This window comes from Salmo salar, chromosome 13, assembly GCF_965601325.2.
Source record: "Salmo salar chromosome 13, fSalSal1, whole genome shotgun sequence".
NCBI classification, from domain to species: Eukaryota; Metazoa; Chordata; class Actinopteri; order Salmoniformes; family Salmonidae; genus Salmo; species Salmo salar.
The window spans coordinates 89,545,656-89,569,328 of NC_138303.1; the positions used below are offsets into that span (position 1 = coordinate 89,545,656).

Consider the following 23,673-nt stretch of genomic DNA (forward strand, 5'->3'; position numbering starts at 1 on the left):
ATGAAAGAACAGGTAGTTACACACCACTTCACCACTTTAATTTCTGTTTTGTCATGTCTGACATACCATATCTAAGATAGGAGTAACTAAACATGTTCTAAAATTAAGTGCTGTGAAATGACATCAGTGGCAGTGCTCAGTCAATGGGTTGATGTCACTTCCTGGGAACTCTTTAAATGAAGGCACATGGGAGCACACACACTGGCACATACAAACACATTAAATAGAGCAATTAGTAGGACATGCTATATGTGGTGTTAAAATCTGGCACACAATAAAGATCATGAACACAGAGTACAACAACTGTATTATTCAAGTAGCAAAAAAATGCAGTACAAGAAAATATTTGCTTAAGAAGTTATCCTGAAAGTGATTTTTTAGCTATTTTTGGATTGGGTTGAGTAGTAAGAGATCATAGTACATGTACACTAGATTACATCATTTCTCAAGATCAATACCAGCATTTCTCTTACAGATAGAAATACATTGTACAAGTCATAAAAAATCATTAGCATTTCTTCCTTTAACCTGCATTTGATAACATGAGTTGTAATGTCATTTGATGATAGGTTTCTAGCATGTATGCATTTTCAAATAGAAAAATAGAGGAATACAGTATGAGACCTTCACAAAGATAAATTCTGTCTTTTGATTGGGTGATGGTGAGTCTTTCAAATAACAAGCCCAAAGAGGTGCACTGTAAATGGTTAATGTTTTAATCAACATTGGCTCCATACTGTACATTCATGTAACACAAAATCCTTTGGAGGGAGCTAAGGTAACATGGAAGACAATATAATTATACCAAGTCTCAGGTGCCCCCTGACCAACACACAGGACAACAGAATAATTCATCCGTCACACAAACCCAGATAAAAAAAATGCTCAGACTGAAATGAAATGCTTACGCACCTAAGAACAAGTCACCCTCTAGTTTTGGTTTTTTGGTCCATATCCTATTTCAGTGTAAAACAATCTATAATCTTAAAGGTTCATTTACAGGTTCACTTTCATAAAAGTGGAGGTAAACTACAACTAGACAGGGTGACAGATTAAGCTTGTGGTCTGATGATAAGAAGCAATTGTAGTCTAAACTGCATTTGCTAAAACAGTATTTTCTACAGGATAGGACTGATATTGAAAATTCTTGCCATTTGTACTGAATTGATGTATTCCACAAAGGCCAACAGAGCGCTATCTTCTCTCTCTAGTATAGCCAGAGAATGCAGTACCAAACCAATTATAATTGGTCCAAAAATCCACCCACAAAGATTATAGCATAGTAGGCCATGAACACTGCAGAATATAAATATCAGAAACATTTCAGCTGTGTTTAATCAGTTGGGGAGAAAATGGCGGAGAAGAGGGTCGAACACGACAAGAAAATGGTGTTTGAGTAAGATTCCCTGAGCATTGATTATTTTCTTGCTAACTACAGTACGTATATCAACATAGTTTATGGCAATGATTTCCCCAAGATCATAAATCATTCAAACCATTTCAATGTATACACATCTAGCTAAATACATAGCTAAATGATGCAGATACATACAGTCTAAACCAGCGTGAGTATTATCAGGAAGTACTGGTATTCTCAATATAAAAAAAAAATGATGGTACTCAAAATAAAAAAAACTTCTATCAACTCTTACAGGTCTCATTTACAGCAGGATCACATAAAGCCAGTGAATCATTGTGACACAGTCAGGAGATTCCTTTCCTAAGCATCTTCAAATAAAATGTAAATCATTTATTCTCTACATAACAAAAACACAAACATATGACTTGAGTAAAACTGAGCTGCAATGGGGGTGTAGTGTCCTCAGAGGCATGGAAGAGACAGTCATCGGCAAGAACACATGGTAAAATATGAAAATAGCAAGCAGAGTGAAATTCGGGAATAAATCCTCAATTTAAGGTCAAACTTCTCTTCTGTTAGAAACAAAGACGTAGAAGCCACAAACAGAATAAAATGTATAGTGTATCAAATACTGTACTATAAAGTTGTATGAGAAACAGTACATAAATGATTTACTGAGTAAATAGGCATATGCATGCTAAAGGAGGAAACCCTAGCCACATGGCTACTGTTACACCGATGGTCCCGATTCTGATTCAAACCAGTGCTCTCTTGTTACACTGGAAACAGTATTCACCTACATAGGTCATCTCTGGGAAGATACCATAGACCAACGGGAAGAATTAGCCTATCTGGACCTTAAAATTGGACCTCAAGGCAGACTATTTTGAAGAGATTATAATATCAGATTGAGAATATGGTTGCGTTGGGGTAAGAATAAAATATAACAATATTTTTTTCCACACACACAAACTCACATGGGGTCAGAAATAGACTGTTGAATGGTACCGAGTTACACTGAACAAAAATATATAACGCAACATGTAAAGTGTTGGTCCCATGTTTCATGAGCTGAAATAAAAGATCCCAGACATATTCCACACGCACAAAAAGCTTATTTCTCTAAAATGTTGTACACAAATTTGTTTACATCCCTGTTAGTGAGCATTTTGCCAATATAAGGTGTGGCATATCAAGAAGCTGATTAAACAGCATGATCATTACACCTTGTGCTGGGGACAATAAAAGGCCACTTTAAAATGTGCAGTTTTGTCAAGCAACACAATGCCACAGATGTCTCCCAAGTTGAGGGAGCGTGTAATTGGCATGCTGACTGCAGGAATGTCCAACAGAGTTGTTGCCAGAGAATGTTCATTTCTCTACCATAAGCATCCTCCAATGTTGTTTTAGAGAATTTGGCAGTACGTCCAACTGGCCTCACAACCACAGACTATGTGTAACCAGGTCAACCCAGGACCTCCACATCCAGCTTCTTCACCTGCAAGATCGTCTGAGGGGATGTGTGGGGAGATGCTGAGGAGTATTTCTGTCTGTAATAAAGCCCTTTTGTGGGAAACAACTCATTCTCCCCAGTGGGTGGGCCTATGCCCTCCAAGGCCCACTCATGGCTGCACCCCTGCCCATGTGAAATCCATAGATTTGGGCCTAATTTATTTACTTCAACTGACTGATTTCCTGATATGAACTGTAACTCAGCAAAATCTCTGAAACTGTTGCGTTGATATTTTTGTTCGGTATAAATATGTTCAAATCCATTGATATGCAAGTAAAATGCACTAGACTCCTGAGTCGTATTGGAATTACAACTCCAGCTTTCACTGTATCACCCAGATATTATCAGGAATAATTCAAAATGAGTAATACATTCAAATAAAATCATAACATTATTAATATTCACCATCAATAACAATATATATTTTATATTAAAATGTAATTTAAATCATACAAAAAGGCATCTAACTAGCTAGTTTGTTGATTTCAAGAAATCAAAAGACTGCCTTCAAATGCTACTCGGAATTGGGAAATACAATGTTTTGACTAGGAAATAAGCACTTGAACGACCCTCCCAATTTGGAATTCGTAGTGGGAAAGTCGGAGATGGAGATGATACCCAATTTAAGAGTTGTGACGTTTCATCACTGACCTTTCACATTTGATGCCGTCAAACCTATCAATGTGGATAATAGCTAAGCAAGCTAGCTAACTTTATCATTAGCAATATTAGCTAGCTCATTTTGCTAGCTAAAATCTCATTGGTTGAAGAATTGCTTTGACTTCCAAATCAGTCATGGTGGACTTAAAATTTCCCAGTCCTGAAGAGCATCTAAAGGCAATAATATTCCATGGGACTTCAGACGGTCTGGTTCAGGTCCAGAGGTGTAGTGTGAACCATGCTGTTCTTCCATTGTCACAGAAGAAACTATATGAGAAATCTGTCAGAGAAATAGGTAAGATAACTGTTAGCCGAGGAAATCCAAAACATACAAATGTACAGTTTAAGGCATGTTTTTTATGGGTGGAGTTACTGCTCTCTCACCATGACAACACTTCCTGCTGGGGCACCTCCTCTTCCTGAGGGCCTGGTCTCTTAAATTGGCTGTCCTTCTCTGTACAGACACATGAGTTGGTTCATACAAATAAGCATGTGGTCCACATTCATCTCCCCACTTACAATTGGACTAGGCCTAAATGAAACAAATCGACCAATCAATGTCTCATAGCATTCAATTAAGTTTCTTCACTAGAATGATATTAAAACATCGATAAACGTACCACTCAGCTGTCCGGCATCTTCGTCATCCAAGAGGTTGGCAGTGGAGGCAGCATTACCCAGTCTGATACAGAATGTTAAGAGGACTGGCAGTGGTCTAAACATAATACTAAGCCTGCTGGACCAGAGTCAAGGCCATGAGAGGACCTCAGAATTCAGCACAACCCTAGTAAAGCCCAAATGGATACTAAATGGGACATTCCCTGGAAATCAACCCCACTAACTTCAGAAACAAAGGCAGATATTACAGCCACTCATCAACATGCAGGGATGTTTCTCAGGGATAGTTAATTACATCTTTACAATGCAAGCGCATCTGTTCAGTTCAATTGAAGCTCAAGGTCACTTCTGGCAAGGACAAAAGAACCATTGGGCAATGGAGGCCTGTCAGGGAGAGGAGGGGGAGGTGATGGGTGGGGTAGGGGACCACTGGTGAAGTGGAAGGATACGGATGGTGTTTCAAGAGGGCTCTCCTTTTCGTTTTTCTTCTTCTGGTCTTTTCGGAGAAAGCTCTAGCGACTTCAAAAAGCTTCTTCCGTGTAGCTGTGGAGGATTACAGGATCAAATAGAAAGTTGAGAGAAAACAGACAATTGGTTGAGTGAATAAAAATGTTAACAGTTTGGGCTCAGTTTGTTTTAATTAATATGACTGATTGGATTTGAGAAAGCATATGTCCATCAATACATAATTATATATTTCAGAAAACATCTTATTCTTAATATCTTATTTGCAGTTTTAAGAGCAGGAACGGTGGAGACTTTTACTACTGTATACCTTTCTGGAGCACCAACTTTAAGAGGGTAATGTCCTACAGATATATGTTGATTTCTAATAATGACCTTGCTGTATATAGACACCATCCCTCATGTCCAGTTCCATGCACTGCTAGAACCTCCTAGAACCATTTTATGCTAACTGGACATTCCCAATGTGGAAAGTTCTGATAACATTTGGAATTTGGGAGCGACAGAGAGTCACATACATTGAGAAAAAGATTTAGTTATGCCCCAGAAAGTAAGCTAGAGATCGGGAGTGTTCTTACATTTGCCCATGTGCTTGAGTTTGTCACGGAACAAGGCATCGTCTGTAACATTGGTGCAGGCCTCCCCAGAGCCTGAGGCACAATTATCTCCTACAACACAAACAAGCAGCGTGAAATAGACCCCACAGAGACACGCAAGAACAGAGAAAAGACACACATCAAGACATGATAAGACGCACAGAGAGACATGTGCTTCTACATCTGCATTGCTTGCTGTTTGGGGTTTTACGCTGGGTTTCTGTACAGCACTTTGTGACATTGGATGATGTAAATTATTTTATTTTTTTAAGTTTATAAATACATTTGATTGATTGATCAATCAATCAGAGATGCACACCGGGTCACACTTCCTCTGTGTGGCTTTAAAATAAGGCATTTCACTGCAGGAGCCTACATGAAACCTGGAGATTTTCAGAGCGAGACAGTACTAGGATGTAGCTTAATGCTATGGAGTGCAAATGAATGATATCTACCTGGAGTGGACATCCCCATGAAAGCTGGTGAATGATGGGACTTGGATGTCTTTGACTCATACTGCAGCCGATCTAAAACAGACAGAGCCGATGTCTCAGCATCAATAGGGTTATGGGCATAGAGGCACGTAGCAGGACAACCTGCAAGCCTTCCTTCATGAATTACTAGTACAGAAGTGGTGAAAATTAAGAGGAAAGCACTGTCATGACATAGAGACCTTTCTTCTAATGACTCTTCATACCTTGATTGGGATGAAAGCATAGTGATATCATCGCTTAGTACTGTATAAGACATTTGGAAACGTTGCAGAAAATAATCAGTGTGAGGATGTATTACTGAGTGTGTGCTTGGACGTGTGTGTGTGTGTGCACACCTCTCTCAAGGGCGATGAGGAACTCGCGGTTGCGCTGCAGCTCCCTCATAAACTCCTCGTTCTGCAGGAAGAGGGCGATGCGCTCATCTCCCAAGTACTGCTTCAGCTTCCTCTCCTGCTCAGTCTCCATGCCAACCTGGCCTGCCCTGGCCCCGCCCCAGCCCCCGGCTGAACCTGCTGCGTCATGGACGACAGGGATGAAGAGGACGAGGGCTGGGTCAGACTACTCTGCATTAGGCTGGTGTATGAGCGCTGCAGGGAGGGAGGGACCAGAGAGAATACTGTTAGACATGTCAAAGTCCTATGTGGAAATGCTTCAGTTTTTTATAAAATTGCACCATGAATTGAAAATAATATCTCATTTTTTTGGGTGGTGTCTTCATTTTTGGAAGACTACCAGGGAACTGATTGTGTATAAATAGCTGAACTGTATTTTTCTTAGCTTGCAGCCCATTGCAGAGGCTGGTAATTATCCAGCCAGTTGGTCATCAGAGCAGAGTGCCAGGCAGTGGTCTGTAAGTAATGGCAGTGTGGGTTGATGGTCCATTAGGGGCTGACCCATAAATCTACCTACTGGCAGACTATCCAGCTGCTGAGGCAGGATCCGCAGGAAGTCATCAGGGAGGTTGCCTAGTAACGGTGGGTTCCAGTTCCTGTAACTGCCAACCTGCCATTGACTGGCGGGAGGTGGTGGACAAGGAGGGGGCTGGCAGGGAGGAGTTTGACTGGCATCAAAGCTGGCAGAGAGATGGCAAAGGATATTGTTAGTTCCAGTGATGCTACGTTCTGTAACAGTAAATATCAATAATGTTATGTTGGTCATCTTCAAAGAACCATCTAACATAAACATGACTGTTGCTCTTTCTTCTGAAAGGTTCTCTCCTTGGCACACATATACAACATTGTGTTCATATAACAAAACTATCACTAGTATTAGGTCTACAGATCTACCCAAGTTAGAGCACAGTTAAGAACATGTACCTCGCATGGATTTCATAGCTGCTGCATTAGCATTCATTAGACAGCAGGTGGAGCATTGAAGGCATTATGAACCTCTTAGCATTCAAAGCACTCACAGCATGAATCGCTGACCAGCCATATCAAGTATTAGATATAGAGAAAGCACCAAAGAAGAATATGTATCGCAACACTCATGTAAATGATGGTTTCAGAGAAAATGTATTCATTAATTCACATTATCCCAACCATCTATTATTATCCTTTAAGTGAAATGAGGTCAGAGCCAGCCAGGTGGCCCTGGGACCTCCCTCCCTCCCTCCCTCCCTCCCTCTCTCTCTCTCTCTCATCTTCTCTTCACTTTACTTGCCTGGGAGGTGGTGAGGCTGTGGGCAGGACCTCGTCTGGGTACTTCCTGTCGTAGATGTGCATGTCATAGGAGGGTGGGGAGTATACCGGCGGGGGCTCCTCGTCAGAGCTGTCCGGCTCCAACGTTCGCTCCAGGATCTACAGGGTCAGAGGAGACATTGAGAATGTTCTAAAGGACATGACAACCCCTTCAGATGGCACATATGAACACTTCAAAGAGCAGATGAAATTAATCTGTATTATAACTGCTCATGGGAAATGAAGCTCAGCCTTTATGCCCTTAATAAGAGGCAATGTGAGGGCTTTCATTGGGCTGTTTTACTAACCTCAAGCAGCAGGTTTTCATCCTGTATTTAATCAATGTAAATTAACTTCACTTTCCAAATAACAGCCTAGCATGCGAGGTAGAATACACTCCACTATAAGTATTAAGTTCAGCTCTTCATCATTTATTAAGATAAACATCTCCTCCTCTCTCTCAGGTCATTCAGAGTGATAGGGGGAAATAAACTAAACAAAGTTAAATAATATCCTGTGTGGAGCATGGTGTCATTGGTGAAATACAGTCAGAGTGGACTGAGGCTAATAAAAACACCAACTATGGTTGGAATTGAGAGACCTGCAGTAATTTAATCAAATACAAAGCGAACAGCTTGGCAGTCCAATATGGCACTTGATACAACCTTGTTACTACTCAGAAAGAGTTTATGCATCAGTACAAAGGGAGTTCATGAATGTCCAAAGGAATGGCTTGTCTTGGCTGTTCACAGCAGTCAACACATTGCTAGAGAGCATACAGTGTATAGCCTACCTCTGGGTATTGGCAAGCTTTTGAAGACTGCTTTAGACAGCCTATTAAAGCTTTCTGTCAACAAGAGCAGTGTATAATCACAGTGACCTCCAGAGAAATGCATGTCATCCACTACAACCGCATATTAAAAGCAACATCAAATACTTTTCCCTCCCCAGGAGCCAACCATCTGGTTTGAAGAGGCACACAAATAAATACAATGAAATAAGGTGTATGAATGAATATGGGGTGAAAAAGTAGCTGCCAACTTTGACATGCATTTCATGATAAGCTATAGTCTCAGACGGTCTTAGGTTGGGTTCACTTAGTTTAATCTGGGCTACCCACTAGTTCCTATACCAGTAGCCCCCAGACGTACCTCAGGAGGAAGGCTGTCCTCTGAGTCAGAGCTGTCGTTAGAGCCGTGTCCGTCTAGGCTCATCTGGAGCAGCTGGTCGATGGTGGAGTCCACGGCTCCGTGGTTGGCCCGCAGAACACACTCTATCACCTCCTGTTCCATGCTGGGGAACATGGTCCTGAAGTCCTCCATGGCCTGGTTGAACTCCAGACGCCGCACCGTGCGCCCACCCCCACCGGGACGACTGTTGTTGAGTTCACCTGGAACAGGGCTTTCCTCGTGCGGCGCCACATCACCATGGTTACCACCGCTGTTGCTGTGGCGGCGGAACAGGCTGGTCATCATCCAGAGAGCCTCCAGCCTCCGTACGGCGCCCCTCCTCCGCGCCGGCAACACCACCCGAGAAATGGTGGCTCCTGGTCCCTGGACGGTGGGCGCCCCACCGCCTGCCTCCCCTCCCCTGGCTTAACCCTGGCCTGCTGCTTCAACTGTGCCAGTCCACCTCAGGCCCTCAGCGCTCGGCCCCGTTATCCCCTCATCATCACAACACCACAGACAGCCCGGCTCGCTTCTTCTTCTTCTTCCTCTGTTTTTGAGCCAGCTGCATCCAATGCTGTGAGGATGTGGTGGCTGGTCTCCCCAGGCAGGCAGGCAGTGTTGAGGACACAGTGCTGCGTTCTCTCTGAGCAGAGGTGGGCTAGCAGTGCCCTAGGACTTCCAGCCCACGCATCCCTTCAGCACCTGCAGTGTTGGGAACAGGAAGAATGTCAGGAACAGCAGCCATGTTGTGGAGAAGCAGACAAGACATCATGACTGAGCATCACAATGAGCAGCGGTGCAAATTAACATGTTCCTCTCGAGCAATAGCCGAGGTGTGTCCAAGGAGGCTATAGAAAGATAAGGCTATACATTTCTGGGACACACACACACACACAAAAAGTGCTGTTACAACTCAGCTTGGGGGCCGTCTCAGAGTTGCTGTCTGATAGCATTACTTCCCCGACAACGACACCCTGCACCAGCCCAGTCACCCTAGGTGTCCGCATTCCCACAGCAACGCTTGTGTCCCCAGGCACCAGAAAAGAGTCAGCCAGTGCCAGCAGAGGACAGAGCAGAGGCTAGAGGCATCACCCGCTGCGAACTGCACCATGACCCAGAGTGCCACCACATGCACTGCCTAAGCAGGTCACAGGAGCTGAATGAATCAGCCTGCCACTGAGTAAACACGCCACACCAGCACAGCCATGCAGAAGTTTTTCACAGAGACGCAAAAGCAGTAACACCCGCGCAGTGTGACTATGAAGCCAGCCTAGCCCAGCAGCAGCTCATCACAGTCAGTCAACAGGCATAGACACTGTCAAATTTGGGCAAATAAGGGTTTTGCCCTGGGGGCCGCATTCAGGCTTCAACAAGGCCCGAAGGGTCGCACCATGAATTGGTTATATTTCCTTGTCTTCAAAATGTGCAAAAATTGTCCTCTATCCATCGTTTTTGATGCTCCCGGACTGTGTAGCTTTCATTTGGGTGATTATTAGCTAGCTGGAAACAGTCAAGAAATTGTATGAATGTAGGAGAGGCCAATTGAAAACATAATGGAGCACACAGGATGAAATTGGGAAGTGTGACATTAACCTGTGAATCACAGTGTTGCACCAAGGACACAGTGCTCTGCCCTGTCCTATGGTCTGGCTGCTAAGAGTTTCTTCTAGAATTTTTTTTTTTTTTTTGATGTCATGGCACACCATATGATCTGACACAAACATACAATGCATTCTAAAAGTATTCAGATCCCTTGACTTTTTCCACATTGTTACGTTACAGCCTTATTCTAAAATGGATGTTTCTACAACTTGATTGGAGTCCACCTGTGGTAAATTCATTTAATTGGACATGATTTGGAAAAGGCACACACCTGTCTATATAAGGTCCCACAGTTGACAGTGCATGTCAGAGCAAAAACCAAGCCATGAGGTAGAAGCAATTTTCCACAGTGCTCCGAGACAGGACTGTATCGAGGCAGAGATCTGGGGAAGGGTACCAAAACATTTCTGCAGCATTGAAGGTCCCCAAGAACACATCATTCTTAAATGGAAGAAGTTTGGAACCACCAAGACTCTTCCAAGAGCTGGCCGCCCGGCCAAACGGAGCAATCGGGGGAGAAGGGCCTTGGTCAGGTAGGTGACCAAGAACCCGATTGTCTCTGATCTGATGAAACCAAGATTGAACTCTTTGACTTGAATGCCAAGCGTCACGTCTGGAGGGAACCTGGCACCATCCCTACAGTGAAGCACGGTGGTGGAAGCATCATGCTGTGGGGATATTTTTCAGCAGCATGGACTAGAAGACTAGTCAGGATCAAAGGAAAGATGAACGGAGCAGAGAGATCCTTGATGAAAACCTGCTCCCGAGCGCTCAGGACCTCAGACTGGGGCGGAGGTTCACCTTCCAACAGGACAACGACCCTAAGCACACAGCCAAGACAATGCAGGAGTGGCTTCGGGACTAGTCTCTGAATGTCCTTGAGTGGTCCAGCCAGAGCCTGGACCACTCAAAAATAGCTGTGCAGCGACGCTCCCCATCCAACCTGACAGAGCTTGAGAGGATCTGTAGAGAAGAATGGGAGAAACTCCCCAAATAATGGTGTGCCAAGCTTGTAGCGTCATACCCAAGAAGACTCGAGGCTATAATCGGTGCTTCAACAAAGTACCAAGTAAAGGGTCTGAATACTTATGTAAATGAGATATTTCCGTTTTTTATTACATTTGCCAAAAAATTTAAAATAACAGTTTTTGCTTTGCAATTATGAGGTGTGGAGATTGATGAGGATTTCTTTTTTAATCAATTTTTAGAATGAAGCTGTAACGTAACAAAATGTGGAAAAAGTCAAGGGGTCTGAATACAGATTAGCAGAAGCCAGAGACTGAAGAGTCTGAACATACAAAAGACATAGCCTATCTTTACATTAACACTTACTCCTTAGCATAATAGATGCTATGCTAAACTGACTGAAAGAGAGGATTGACTTACAGCAACCAATCCACAAAGTAGAATCACTCGTCATGCTCTTCTTCCAGATACCTCTCTAGGATATGATAGGATAGGTCTTATCAAACATCCTGCAGGCAGACATCAATTGAAGCCAGTGAGCTGTCTGGGGGAGAGCCCACGTTGTCAAATCAATCATTGCCGAGCTGGCTGAATGATATTCCCCACACACTGATCCCTCACTTTTCACTATACAACACTAATCTGTACCTAGCGCCCAGCTATATTTAGCACCACAATCCACCACAGCTCTTTGTCCTCATGTAGGCTGCATAGCTGGAGCTGCTTACCGATATGGGAGCCAGGGGAGGACTGCTTTGCCCTTGTGAATTACATAGAGCATAGGGCTTGCTTACGTCACCCATAACTAATGCCTGCTGGTCAGGCCCTGAGCTGATTACAGATACCGGGAGTAGGCAAAGGACAGTTTGATAAATCTCTGTGATGAAAGAGAATGCACAACATATGGTGCTAGATACACACAAATATTATTATCTTTGGCGAGCTAGGCCTAGATGTTTTGGATTTAGCCAATCAATATGAAAAGAGGGGATCTCTTCCAAGAACCTCAATTCTCCTGACTAGGCTAAGGTATCATTGTAGGCAGCGAGGTAATCATATCATAAGAAAATGACTACCTGGTATCACTATGTATGAAGTTATTTGCAGTATGGCATCCTCTTCTGCAGTGACAAGCTTGATAGGAATATGACACTCCCCCTACCATTCTAATCATTGCCAACACAATTATAATTCTGTCAGACCCCAGTTCCATGGCAATGGAAACGGAAAACAAACCTCCTGCCTGGTGCCGTAGGCAATGTCAATCTGATTTGTGCAAGTAGCCAGAGACAAATTCAAGACGCAGAACAGCTGTGAACATGCTTGATGAAAACAACGGTCTTACCTTCATGCAAAGCAAAGCAAAAAGGCAAATGCTATATACAGTGCATTCGGAAAGTATTCAGACGCCTTGACTTTTTCCACGTTTTGTTACGTTACAACCTTATTCTAAAATTAACTAAATAGTTTTTTCTCTCCTCATCAATCTATACACAATACCCCATAATGACAAAGCAAAAACAGGTTTTGAGCAAATGTATAAAGAAAAATATTACTGAAAAAATACATTTACATACAGTACCAGTCAAAAGTTTGGACACCCCTACTCATTCCAAGGTTGTTCTTTATTTTTACTAGAATAATAGTGAAGACATCAAAACAACGAAATAACACTCTCAACCAGCTTCATGAGGTAATCACCTGGAATGCATTTCAATTAAAAGGTGTGCCTTGTTAAAAGTTCATTTGTGGAATTTCTTTCCTTCTTAATGCATTTGAGCCAATAAGTTGTGTTGTGACAAGGTAGGGGTGGGTATATAGAGGATAGACCTTATTTGGTAAAAGACCAAATCCATATTATGGCAAGAAGAGCTCAAATAAGCAAAGAGAAATGACAGTACATCATTACTTTAAGACATGAAGGTCAGTCAATCCGGAAACCTTCAAGAACTTTGAAAGTTTATTCAAGTGCAGTCGCAAAAACCATCAAGCGCTATGATGAAACTGGCTCTCATGAGGACCGCCACAGGAAAGGAAGACCCAGAGTTACCTCTGCTGCAGAGGATGTTCATTAGAGTAATTGCTGCAAAGAAACCACTACTAAAGGACACTAATAATAAGAAGAGACTTGCTTGGGCCAAGAAACACGAACAATAGACATTAGACCGGTGGATATCTGTCCTTGGGTCTGATGAGTCCAAATTTGAGATTTTTGGTTCCAACCGCCGTGTCTTTGTGAGACGCAGAGCAGGTGAACAGATGATCTCAGCATGTGTGGTTCCCACTGTGAAACATGGAGGAGGAGGTGCTTTGCTGGTGACACGGTCTGTGATTTCTTTAGAATTCCAGGCACACTTAACCAGCATGGCTACCACAGCATTCTGCAGTGATACGCCATCCGATCTGGCTTGCACATAGTAGGGATATAATTTGTTTTTCAACAGGACAATGACCCAACACACCTTCAGGCTATGTAAGGGCTATTTGACCAAGAAGGAGAGTGATGGAGTGCTGCATCAGATGACCTGGCCTCCACAATCACACAACCTCAACCCAGTTAAGATGGTTTGGGATGAATTGGACCACAGAGTGAACGAAAAGCAGCCAACAAGTGCTCAGCATATGAGGGAACAGCTTCAAGATTATATGGTGGGGACGCTATATTGATGATGTTCGCCTATTTTGGCCCGGCTCAGAAGATGAACTTATTTCCTTCCACCAATACCTTAACAGCATTAACCCTAACATCAAACTAACTATGGAGTACAGCAAGCATAACATTCATTTTTTGGACCTCGACATTAGGAAAAATGACAAAGGTTGTTTGCACACATCAATCTTTAGGAAGCCTACAGATGGGATACCATTCTGAGGGCAGACAGCTTTCACCCCAAAAGGCTAAAAGAGAATATTCCATATGGCCAATTCCAAAGAGTCCGCAGAATTTGCGATCAGGAAACAGACTAGTGTCAAAGCTGCTGACTTGGGGAATTGCTTCTTGAATCGGGGCTACAGCGTTCAGGTCCTGAAAGATGCAGGTACAAGGGCTGGATTACTTGACAGAGAACTTGTTGCGAAGGGGAGTGCCTCGTGATACATCAGAGAGAGTGTATTTTGTTACAAAATACAGTACTGAAGCAGAGAACATTAAAAGAATCATTAAAAATAATTGGGGAATCATCCAAAGTGATACTCTACTACGCCAAGTCTTTCCTGAGCCACCAGTCATAAGCTTTAAGAGATGTCCTACCCTAAATGACAAATTAGTACACAGTTATCTTCCGGGTGACTCTCAAAAAAACTTGGCTTGACCACAAACCCAAGGGCTCTTTTAAATGTAACCAGTGCAACCACTGCAGAAATATTGCACAGAAAAAGTATTTTGTTGACACAGCTTCCAAAATGGAGTATTACGTCAAGCATTTCATTAACTGCAAAACCACTCATGTCATCTATAGATTGGAATGTCCACATTGCAAGGTGTTCTAAATTGGACGGACAAAGAGACGCCTTCAAGACCGCCTAGCGGAACACAAGTACGCCATACGGGTAGGCAATGACGACTCCCACATGGCAAGGCACTATAAGTCCTTACACCAAGGCAACCCTGCCTCCCTACAAGCTATGGGTATTGATCATATTCCGGCCTCTATTAGAAAAGGGGACCGTCTTAAACAGTTAAACCAAAGGGAAAGTTTTTGGATTTACAAACTACAGGCCACTAAATACCCTGGTTTAAATGAAGATTTGGATTTCTCACCATTCCTGTAGGGTTGTGATAGGTCCATTTGCTGTCATCTAGTGGTCTTTTTTCTCAATTGCCCTCAGCTATGTTTAGTATGTTTAGACTGTTGTTGTTCATGTTTTGTTGTGTTCAAGTGTACTAGGGAATATATTGCTTTCTTGTTCTTGACATCTCTCCCAGACATGTTTAGGGTTGGAACTAGCTTGCTGGGTGTTCTGGTGCCTCTAGCTTGGAGTTGTATTATCTTCCTTTTTTTTTGTGATGGCACAGCTACAGTGTTTCACTTTTTAATGCGTATAGTATTGCTTACTAGGTGTGTCCAATCAATTTTGTAACCACTCCCTCTTCAAATTAGGGCTAATTGGAAAAGCTGTTAAAAAGAGGACATTGTATTATTTCTTTGTACTCCCTGACGAAGGCCATGCAGCCGAAACACATCGGATTTTTAAAAAACATTGTTTCTATTGAACATGCCATACTAATAAAGGCATTTTAATTCTTTATATGAAGAGTGCCTTGGTCCTCCTTTCTTTTTGATGACCAATTCACCCCTTTTACCAAAGAGCACCTTCTGTCTACTAAAATGTACTATTGTGTACCTCAGTAGCGCTTCCCTTCCTCCTCTTTCTACAGCTTCAAGACTGTTGGAAAAGCATTCCAGGTGAAGCTGGTTGAGAGAATGCCAAGAGTGTGCAAAGCTGTCATCAAAGCAAAGGGTGGCTACTTTGAAGAATCTAAAATATTAAAAACACTTTTTTTTGGTTGTGATGACTTCACTATAACAAATAAAGAAAAACCCTTGAATGAGTAGGTATCCAAACTTTTGACTGGTACTGTAAGTATTCAGAGCCTTTACTCAGTACTTTGTTGAAGCACCTTTGGCAGCGATTACAGCCTTGAGTATTCTTGGGTATGACACAACAAGCTTGTCTCACCTGTATTTGGGGAGTTTCTCCCATTCTTCTCTGCAGATCCTCTCAAGGTCTGTCAGGTTGGAGGGGGAGCGTTGCTGCACAGCTATTTTCAGGTCTCTCCAGAGATGTTTGATCGGGTTCAAGTCTGGGCTCTGGCTGGACCACTCAAGAACATTCAGAGACTTGTACCGAAGCCACTCCTGCATTGTCTTGGCTGTGTGCTTAGGGTCGCTGTCCTGTTGAAAGGTGAACCTTCCCCCCAGTCTGAGGTTCTGCGAGCAGGTTTTCATCAAGGATCTCGTTGTACTTTTCTCCATTCATCTTTCCCTCGATCCTGACTAGTCTCCCAGTCCCTGCCTCTGAAAAATATCCTTACAGCATGATGCTTCCACCACCATGCTTCACCATAGGGATTGTGCCAGATTTCCTCCAGATGAGACACTTGGCATTCAGGCCAAAAAGCTCAATCTTGGTTTCATCAGACCAGAGGATCTTGTTTCTCATGGTCTGACAGTCCTTTAGGTGCCTTTTGGCAAACTCAAAGCTAGCTGTCTTGTGCCTTTTCCTGAGGACTGTCTTCCATCTTGCCACTCTACCATAAAGGCCTGATTGGTGGAGTGCTGCAGAGATGGTTGTCCTTCTAGAAGGTTCTCCCATCTCCACAGAGGAACTCTGTAGCTCTGTCAGAGTTACTATTGGGTTCTTGGTCACCTCCCTGACCAAGTCCCTTCTCCACCGATTGCTCAGTTTGGCCAGGTGGCCAGCTCTAGGAAGAGTCTTGGTGGTTCCAAACGTCTTCCATTTAAGAACAATGGAGGCCACTGTGTTCTTGGGGACCTTCAAGGCCGCAGCCATTTTTTGGTACCCTTCCCCAGATCTGTGCCTCGATACAATCCTGTCTCGGAGCTCTACGGACAATTCCTTCAATCTCATGTCTTGGTTTTTACTCTGACATGCACTGTCAACTGTGGGAATATAGTAGAATGGGCAGATGTTGATGTTGTTGCCCTAAGCAGGTGCAGATACTTTTGATGTTGCTACCCTTGGGGTAGTTACCGTAGCATAAGGGGAATATAATACTTCCTCGTCTTACACCCACAACTATGATGAAATAATATTAATCTACAAAAAAATGTCATGCCCAAAAATGACAAAAGCCACTTATGATGAATTCAATCACTGTCATGAGGTAAAAGCTGATAATTTTATTTTTCAGATTCTCATTTTCCAGGCTGACAACTTCCCATCATACCTCAGAGACTTTTGGAACCTGATTAAGACGGACCTGAAGAGCAGCAAAATCCCCCGTCAGAGAAATACAGTGTGTAAAGCAACAGAATAATGGCCTAATAGCAGTGGATTGCCTAAGCCAAGCTAACATAGGACCAGGCTACTGCCCTCTTCATACAAAAGTGCTAGCCTTCCACACCAAAGGCTCTCATCACTGGCCAAAATCACTGTGGTGTTCAGGTGAAACGGACTGTGTGCTGGAGAAATAAGAATCTCTCCATCCCCTGGAGCATTCTGAAATTAAGCCAATTTGAGCAGTTTATAGAGCTGCACTGGCCCTTGATATGAGTAGCGGACTAGCGGTCATAAGTTCTCTTTGAATGATTATGTCCGCCTACACAAAGGACTGCATGTCTGTTTTCAGTTAACACAATACTGTAACCCTGAGTAAACACACTGGGGTGTAGGCTAGGCTAGGCTATAGCTCAGTCCTGGACCAAAATGTGATTACCCTGACATTGAATATGTCCCTTACTTTAGTTTTTTCCCTCTAACTTAGGCCTAGAGACAGGAAAGAAAACAACTGAGGCTCCAATACGACATATTTTCGTTAATTAGCCTAACTCCAAAGACCCTGTATCTGGAAGTCTGCGGTGCCAGTGAGGTATAAAAGCACTTCACTAACAATAAGATCTTATGATGAAAAAGCCCAATATTCATGATAGGTCCATATATTCTGGGCCTTCTGCCAAACGAGATAGAGAGCAGAAGTTTACTTCTCTCCCTGGAGAGGTTTAAACACACACACACACACAGGAAATGCTTAGCTCTCCCATATTCAGGAAAACAGTGGGGACAGCATTCTTGCCCCTGTAGTCACACTTTCCACAACAACAATCCTAAAGCTCTCCCCAGGGCGCTTCTCAGTCAGGTCCCCAGCCTCTCTGGCAGCCAAGCACAGGGAGGAGACTTCCTTCACTCTACAGTCCTACCAGAGCCATTAGTGTCCTCTGTAATTACTGGGACAGTGACACATTTTTTTGTTGTTCTGGCTTTGTACTCCAGCAATGATACAATGACTATGAGATTAAAGTGCAGATTGTCAACTTTAATTTGAGGGTATTTTCATCCATATCGGGTGAACCATTTAGAAATTACAGCACTTTATGTACATAGTCCCCCCATTTTAGGGGACCAAAGGTATTGCGACAAATTCACTTGTCACAATACCTTTGGAGTCACAATACATGAAGTAGTCAAAAGTTTAGTATATCAAAAGTCCCATATTCCTAGCACGCAATGATTACATCAAGCTTGTGACTCTACAAACATGTTGAATGCATTTGCTGTTTGTTTTGGTTGCATTTTAGATTATTTTGTATCATTTTGGAGTAACTTTCATTGTAGAATAAGAATAGAATATGTTTCTAAACACTTCTACATCAATGTGGATGATACCATGATTACATATAGTCCTGAATGAATAGTGAATAACGATGAGAGAGAAATGTACAGACGCACAAATATCATACCCCCAATACATGCTAACCTCTCACCATTACAATAACTGGGGAGGTTATCATTTTTGGCGGGATATGATATTTGTGTGTCTAACTTTCTCACTCATCAATAAAAACGTATTTTTTACAGTCAGCAAGCAAGAGCTAGCTGTAGTAGTAAATACAATGCACAAAATACCTGTACAACAAGCTGGGACTCCAAGAGCGAAAGATGAATTATTAGTAATAATACTGCAGTATTAGCCTATAGGCCTACACAATGAATTTACACACACACACGTTCAAAAGTTTGCGGTCACTTAGAAATGTTCTTGTTTTTGAAAGAAAAGCAATTTTTGGTCCATTAAAATAACATCAAATTGATCAGAAATACAGTGAAGACATTGTTAATGTTGTAAGTGAAGAGGCGACTCCGGGATGCTGACCTTCCTAGGCAGAGTTGCAAAGAAAAAGCCATATCTCAGACTGGCCAATAAAAAGAAAAGATTAAGATGGGCAAAAGAACAGACATTGGACAAAGGAACACTGCCTAGAAGGCCAGCATCCTGGAGTCGCCTCTTCACTGTAGACGTTGATACTGCCGTTTTGCAGGTACTATTCAATGAAGCTGCCAGTTGAGGACTTGTGAGGCGTCTGTTTCTCAAACTCGACACTCAAATGTACTTGTCCTCTTGCTCAGTTGTGCATCGTGGCCTCCCACTCTTTCTATTCTGGTTAGCGCCAGTTTGTGAAGGGAGTAGTACACAGCGTTGTTCGAGATCTTCAGTTTCTTGGCAATTTCCCGCATGGAATAGCCTTCATTTCTCATAACAAGAATAGACTGACAAGTTACAGAAAAAAGATCTTTGTTTCTGGCCATTTTGAGCCTGTAATCGAACCCACAAATGCTGATGCTCCAGATACTCAACTAGTCTATAGCAGGCCAGTTTTATTGCTTCTTTAAATCGGAACAGTTTTCAGCTGTGCTAACATAATTGCAAAAGGGTTTTCTAATGATTTTAGCCTTTTAAAATTATAAACTTGGATTAGCTAACACAACGTGCCATTGGAACACAGGAGTGATGGTTGCTGATAAAATGGGCCTCTGTACGCCTATGTAGATATTGTAATACATTTTATATCAGCCATTTACAACATTAACAATGTCTACAATGTATTTCTGATCAATTTGATGTTATTTTAAAAAAGGACAAAAAAAGTGCTTTTCTTTCCAAAACAAGGACATTTCTAAGTGACCCCAAACGTTTGAACGGTAGTGTATATATAAAAAAGATGAATAGGAAATGGCAGGCAACCAAGGATAAGCCAAGGATAAACATATTGCTTCAAAAAGGAGAACAACTTGTAGGCATACAGATAGCCGAGCCATCGACATGGACCGTTGTCTTCCCCATTCAGTAGCAGCTCCTGCAACAACTGATTTCATCCATTCACTTTGTCCACATTGAAGAACCATGTCCTTTCGACTCCAGAATTCCATTGAACTTTTCTACTCTCTTCAGCAGACAGAGATTGTAAAGAAACCCTTACATTATTGTGAAAACTTTTTTCATGAGTTACAGTCTGTGTAATTCTGCGACGCCATGCTTGTTGGTGGTTTTAAGACAACTGGGAAAAGAGGTCAAGTCATGAATTCAGTGATCTTCAGGTCGGAAAAGTCTGAGCTCTAGAAAGATGCCAGAGCTTCTGCCTTTGAATTACTAGTTACTGTTCAAAATGATTTTCCCAGTCGGCTCAAATGTTATTCTGAGTTCCTAGTTGTCTTGAACACACTGAAGTCGAAGATTTCCGAGTTCCCAGTTGTTTTGAACACTTACTTCATCACTACAAGCACTGTTTGATTTGTAAGATACTTGTTCTGGATACGCCAAGCACAAAGACTGATCAAACAGCCAATTGATAGGAAAAGTGAAATGCCCACCCATCCGGGCAGAAGGGTTGTACACCAAAGTTACACATTCTAATTCAATACGTAAATTCCAAAATGCTAACTAACACTGACATTTAATCTTTTACAAATAACATGATCCTCCCCTGGACAAAAAAATGAATACTAAACCCTCCCTCTGACTGAAATTGAAAAAGCCTGAACCTTTTGACCGCTCCCTTACATCACCAACATTTCAAGAATAAAGTTCTATATGAGTGTTAAAATGGCAGCCGTCCTAAAACCTGGCCTAACTCTCTCTATATACAGTGCATTCGGGAAGTGTTCAGACCCCTCGACTTTTTCCACATTTTGTTACGTTACAGCCTCATTCTAAAAATTATTAAATTGCTTTCGCCCATCAATCTACACATAATACCCCACAATGACAAAGAAAAACAGGTTGAGAAATGTTTGCTAATTTATATTTAAAAAAAAAATATATATATATATATATATCACATTTACATAAGTATTCAGACCCTTTACTCAGTACTTTGTTGAAGCACCTTTGGCAGCAATTACAGCATTGGGTCTTCTTGGGTATGAGGCTACAAGCTTGGCACACCTGTTTTTGGGGAGTTTCTCAAATTCTTCTCTGCAGATCCTCTCAACCCTTCAGGTTGGATGGGGAGCATTGCTGCACAGCTATTTTCAGGTCTCTCCAGAGATGTTCGAACGGGTTCAAGTCCGGGCTCTGACTGGGCCACTCAAGGACATTCAGAGTTGTCCGGAAGCCACTCAAGCATCATCTTGCCTGTGTGCTTAGGGTCATTGTCCTGTTGGAAGGTGAACCCTTGCCCCAGACTGAGGTCCTAAGCGCTCGGGAGCAGGTTCTCTTTACTTTTCTCTGTTTATCTTTTCCTCAATCCTAACCAGTCCCCCAGTCCCTGCCACTGAAAAACATCCCCACCACATGATGCTGCCATCACCATGCTTCACCGTAGGGATGGTCCCAAGTTTCCTCAAGACGAGACACTTGGCATTCAGGCCAAAGAGCTAAATCTTGGTTTCACCAGACCAGAGAATCTTGTTTCTCTTGGTCTGAGAGTCCTTTAGGTGCCTTTTGGTAAACTCCAAGCGGGCTGTCATGTGCCTTTTACCGAGGAGTGGCTTCCGTCTTGCAACTCTACCATAAAGGCCTTATTGCTGGAGTGCTGCAGAGATGGTTTTCCTTCTGGAAGGTTCTCCCATCTCCACAGAGGAACTCTAGAGCTCTGTCAGAGTGACCATGGGACTCTTGGTCACCAAGGCCCTTCTCCCCCAATTGCTCAGTTTGGCTGGGCGGCCAGCTCTAGGAAGAGTCTTGGTGGTTCCAAACTTCTTCCATTTAAGAATGATGGAGGCCACTGTGTTCTTGATGATCTTCAATGCAGCAGAAATGTTTTGGTACCCTTCCCCAGATCTGTACCTCGACACAATCCTGTCTGAATACATTTCCCGAAGGCACTGTATGACTGAGTCCTACTATTCTCCACACATATGCCGACATAGTACACTACCTTTAAATTATGCCCTAATCTTGTGCACTAACAAGGTACAGCCAGAACCGTACTGTAATATAGCTCCGGAGAAATTATAATTTGACATTTGTAATCAATTAAAATCTATAATCCACATCATATGATTTTTATAGTATTTTTCTGAAACACAAAAATGCTTTACGATAATGCAATAAAATAACAGGGGAAAAAATAAACGACAAAAATCAGCTGACCAGAGATAACATGATAGGTGATGATATGCACCTGACATTGAAATAGAATTGACCCCAGCCATGGACATCTGAGCCAGGAGACCCTGGGGGCCTGGTGAACAAGGCAGCAGCACAAGATAAATGGCACTGGGATTGCTCGTGCCCGTGGTGCACACAGCTGCGTGGTTAGTGAAGCACGCGACACCACTCACCAAAAGGTCGCCAACTTCATCTCGTAACACTCTTCAGGTGACAGTTTGCTGGTTGGTTATCTGCTAGCTAGCTAAGACGAGTTAATAAACAGAAATTGCAAGCAGAAACATTAAAACCTGTAAAAATGTCTACAGGAGAGTTAACATGGAATAACTTAAGTATTTAAAATAAAAAACGACATTTGAAATGGTGTATGGTACTTGCGCCATTGAAATGTAGCTAGTGAGCTAGCTTTAGCAAGCTACGTTAGCTTTGCTAGCTAGCATTTTGAATGTGTGAAATGTAAACTCCCAACCCTTACCAGGCAAAGAGCGGACGCCAACATCTGCAGCTAGAAAAGGAAGTAGCGACCCCATTGCTACTATCGAAATTCAAAAACAATGATTTGTTTACCCAAGGGGAGATGGTAAACGTTGACGGAAAGTGTTTTCTCTGGGCGCAAATTGCGGTTGTGACGGAACACTGTGCTGTCTGTCATCCAATGATGCTCTTTCTCCCACTTCTCCACGGCGATCAAGCTATTGCACACAAATTCAGTCGAGCATGGATAGCCTTGCTTGACGTTGGATAACCTGACCGCAGTCCTTCACTGTAGTTCCGAGTCACGCGCGGCGCAGACACATGGAGCCAGAGAGCCGCCTAGTGGAGAAATATGGGAATCACAGAGGCCAAGGGGCAACAATGATACTTTTATCAGGTTTTTGTAAATAAGGATATTTAGATAAAGGAAAACAGCAATTATGTAGCCTACATGCTATCATATACTTTTGTATTATTTATAATCCACAAATGCTTTATTTTTCAAAAGCAAAATTGCAATAGCTGAATAACTGCTGTACTAAAGTTAATACATTTTTGCAAAATAATTGTATTCATTCATGAAAACAAGAGGCAACTCATATGTGCGACAGTGGCCTCTGACTTAATCCTCTGAGAGGGGGGGACAAAAGGCTCCAAACAAAAACCACCTGCTTCTTACAAGCTTGCTTTTCCCTTGGGGTATTCACAATTCAGATCTAAACTGAGCCTCTAAGAATGGTCGTCACGCATGACTTAGATTATATTTTTTTTCAGTTTGATCTCAAATAATGTTGGCAGCAATAAAACACTGATTTCTTCCTCTCATTTGGTCAGATGAGATAGCCTAATACTGCAACACTGGCCAACATTTAGGTACACTGAATTATTCTAATTAATATAGATATTTTCTTAATGAAAACACACAATATCTAATATATCCTTTCTCTTCTTCATAGATTTTACCATTTTAAATAGGGTGCATCATCCAGCCACCTTGAACTGTGTG

At 42.5% G+C, this 23,673-nt stretch overlaps 1 protein-coding gene across 1 annotated transcript; it reads right to left on the bottom strand.

Annotated features, from left to right (window-relative positions):
- Positions 1 to 695: 695 nt before the first annotated feature.
- On the bottom strand, positions 696 to 22,970 carry LOC106568074 (CUE domain-containing protein 1). Its single transcript, XM_014138079.3, is given in 13 exon segments — positions 696 to 3,813; positions 3,918 to 3,987; positions 4,154 to 4,215; positions 4,601 to 4,694; positions 5,195 to 5,284; positions 5,668 to 5,739; positions 6,042 to 6,198; positions 6,201 to 6,293; positions 6,616 to 6,778; positions 7,369 to 7,505; positions 8,537 to 9,256; positions 22,367 to 22,437; positions 22,669 to 22,970. Coding segments are annotated over 11 exon segments (1,263 nt in total). The 5' UTR covers positions 8,861 to 9,256; positions 22,367 to 22,437; positions 22,669 to 22,970; the 3' UTR covers positions 696 to 3,812.
- Between the last annotated feature and the right edge of the window lie 703 nt (positions 22,971 to 23,673).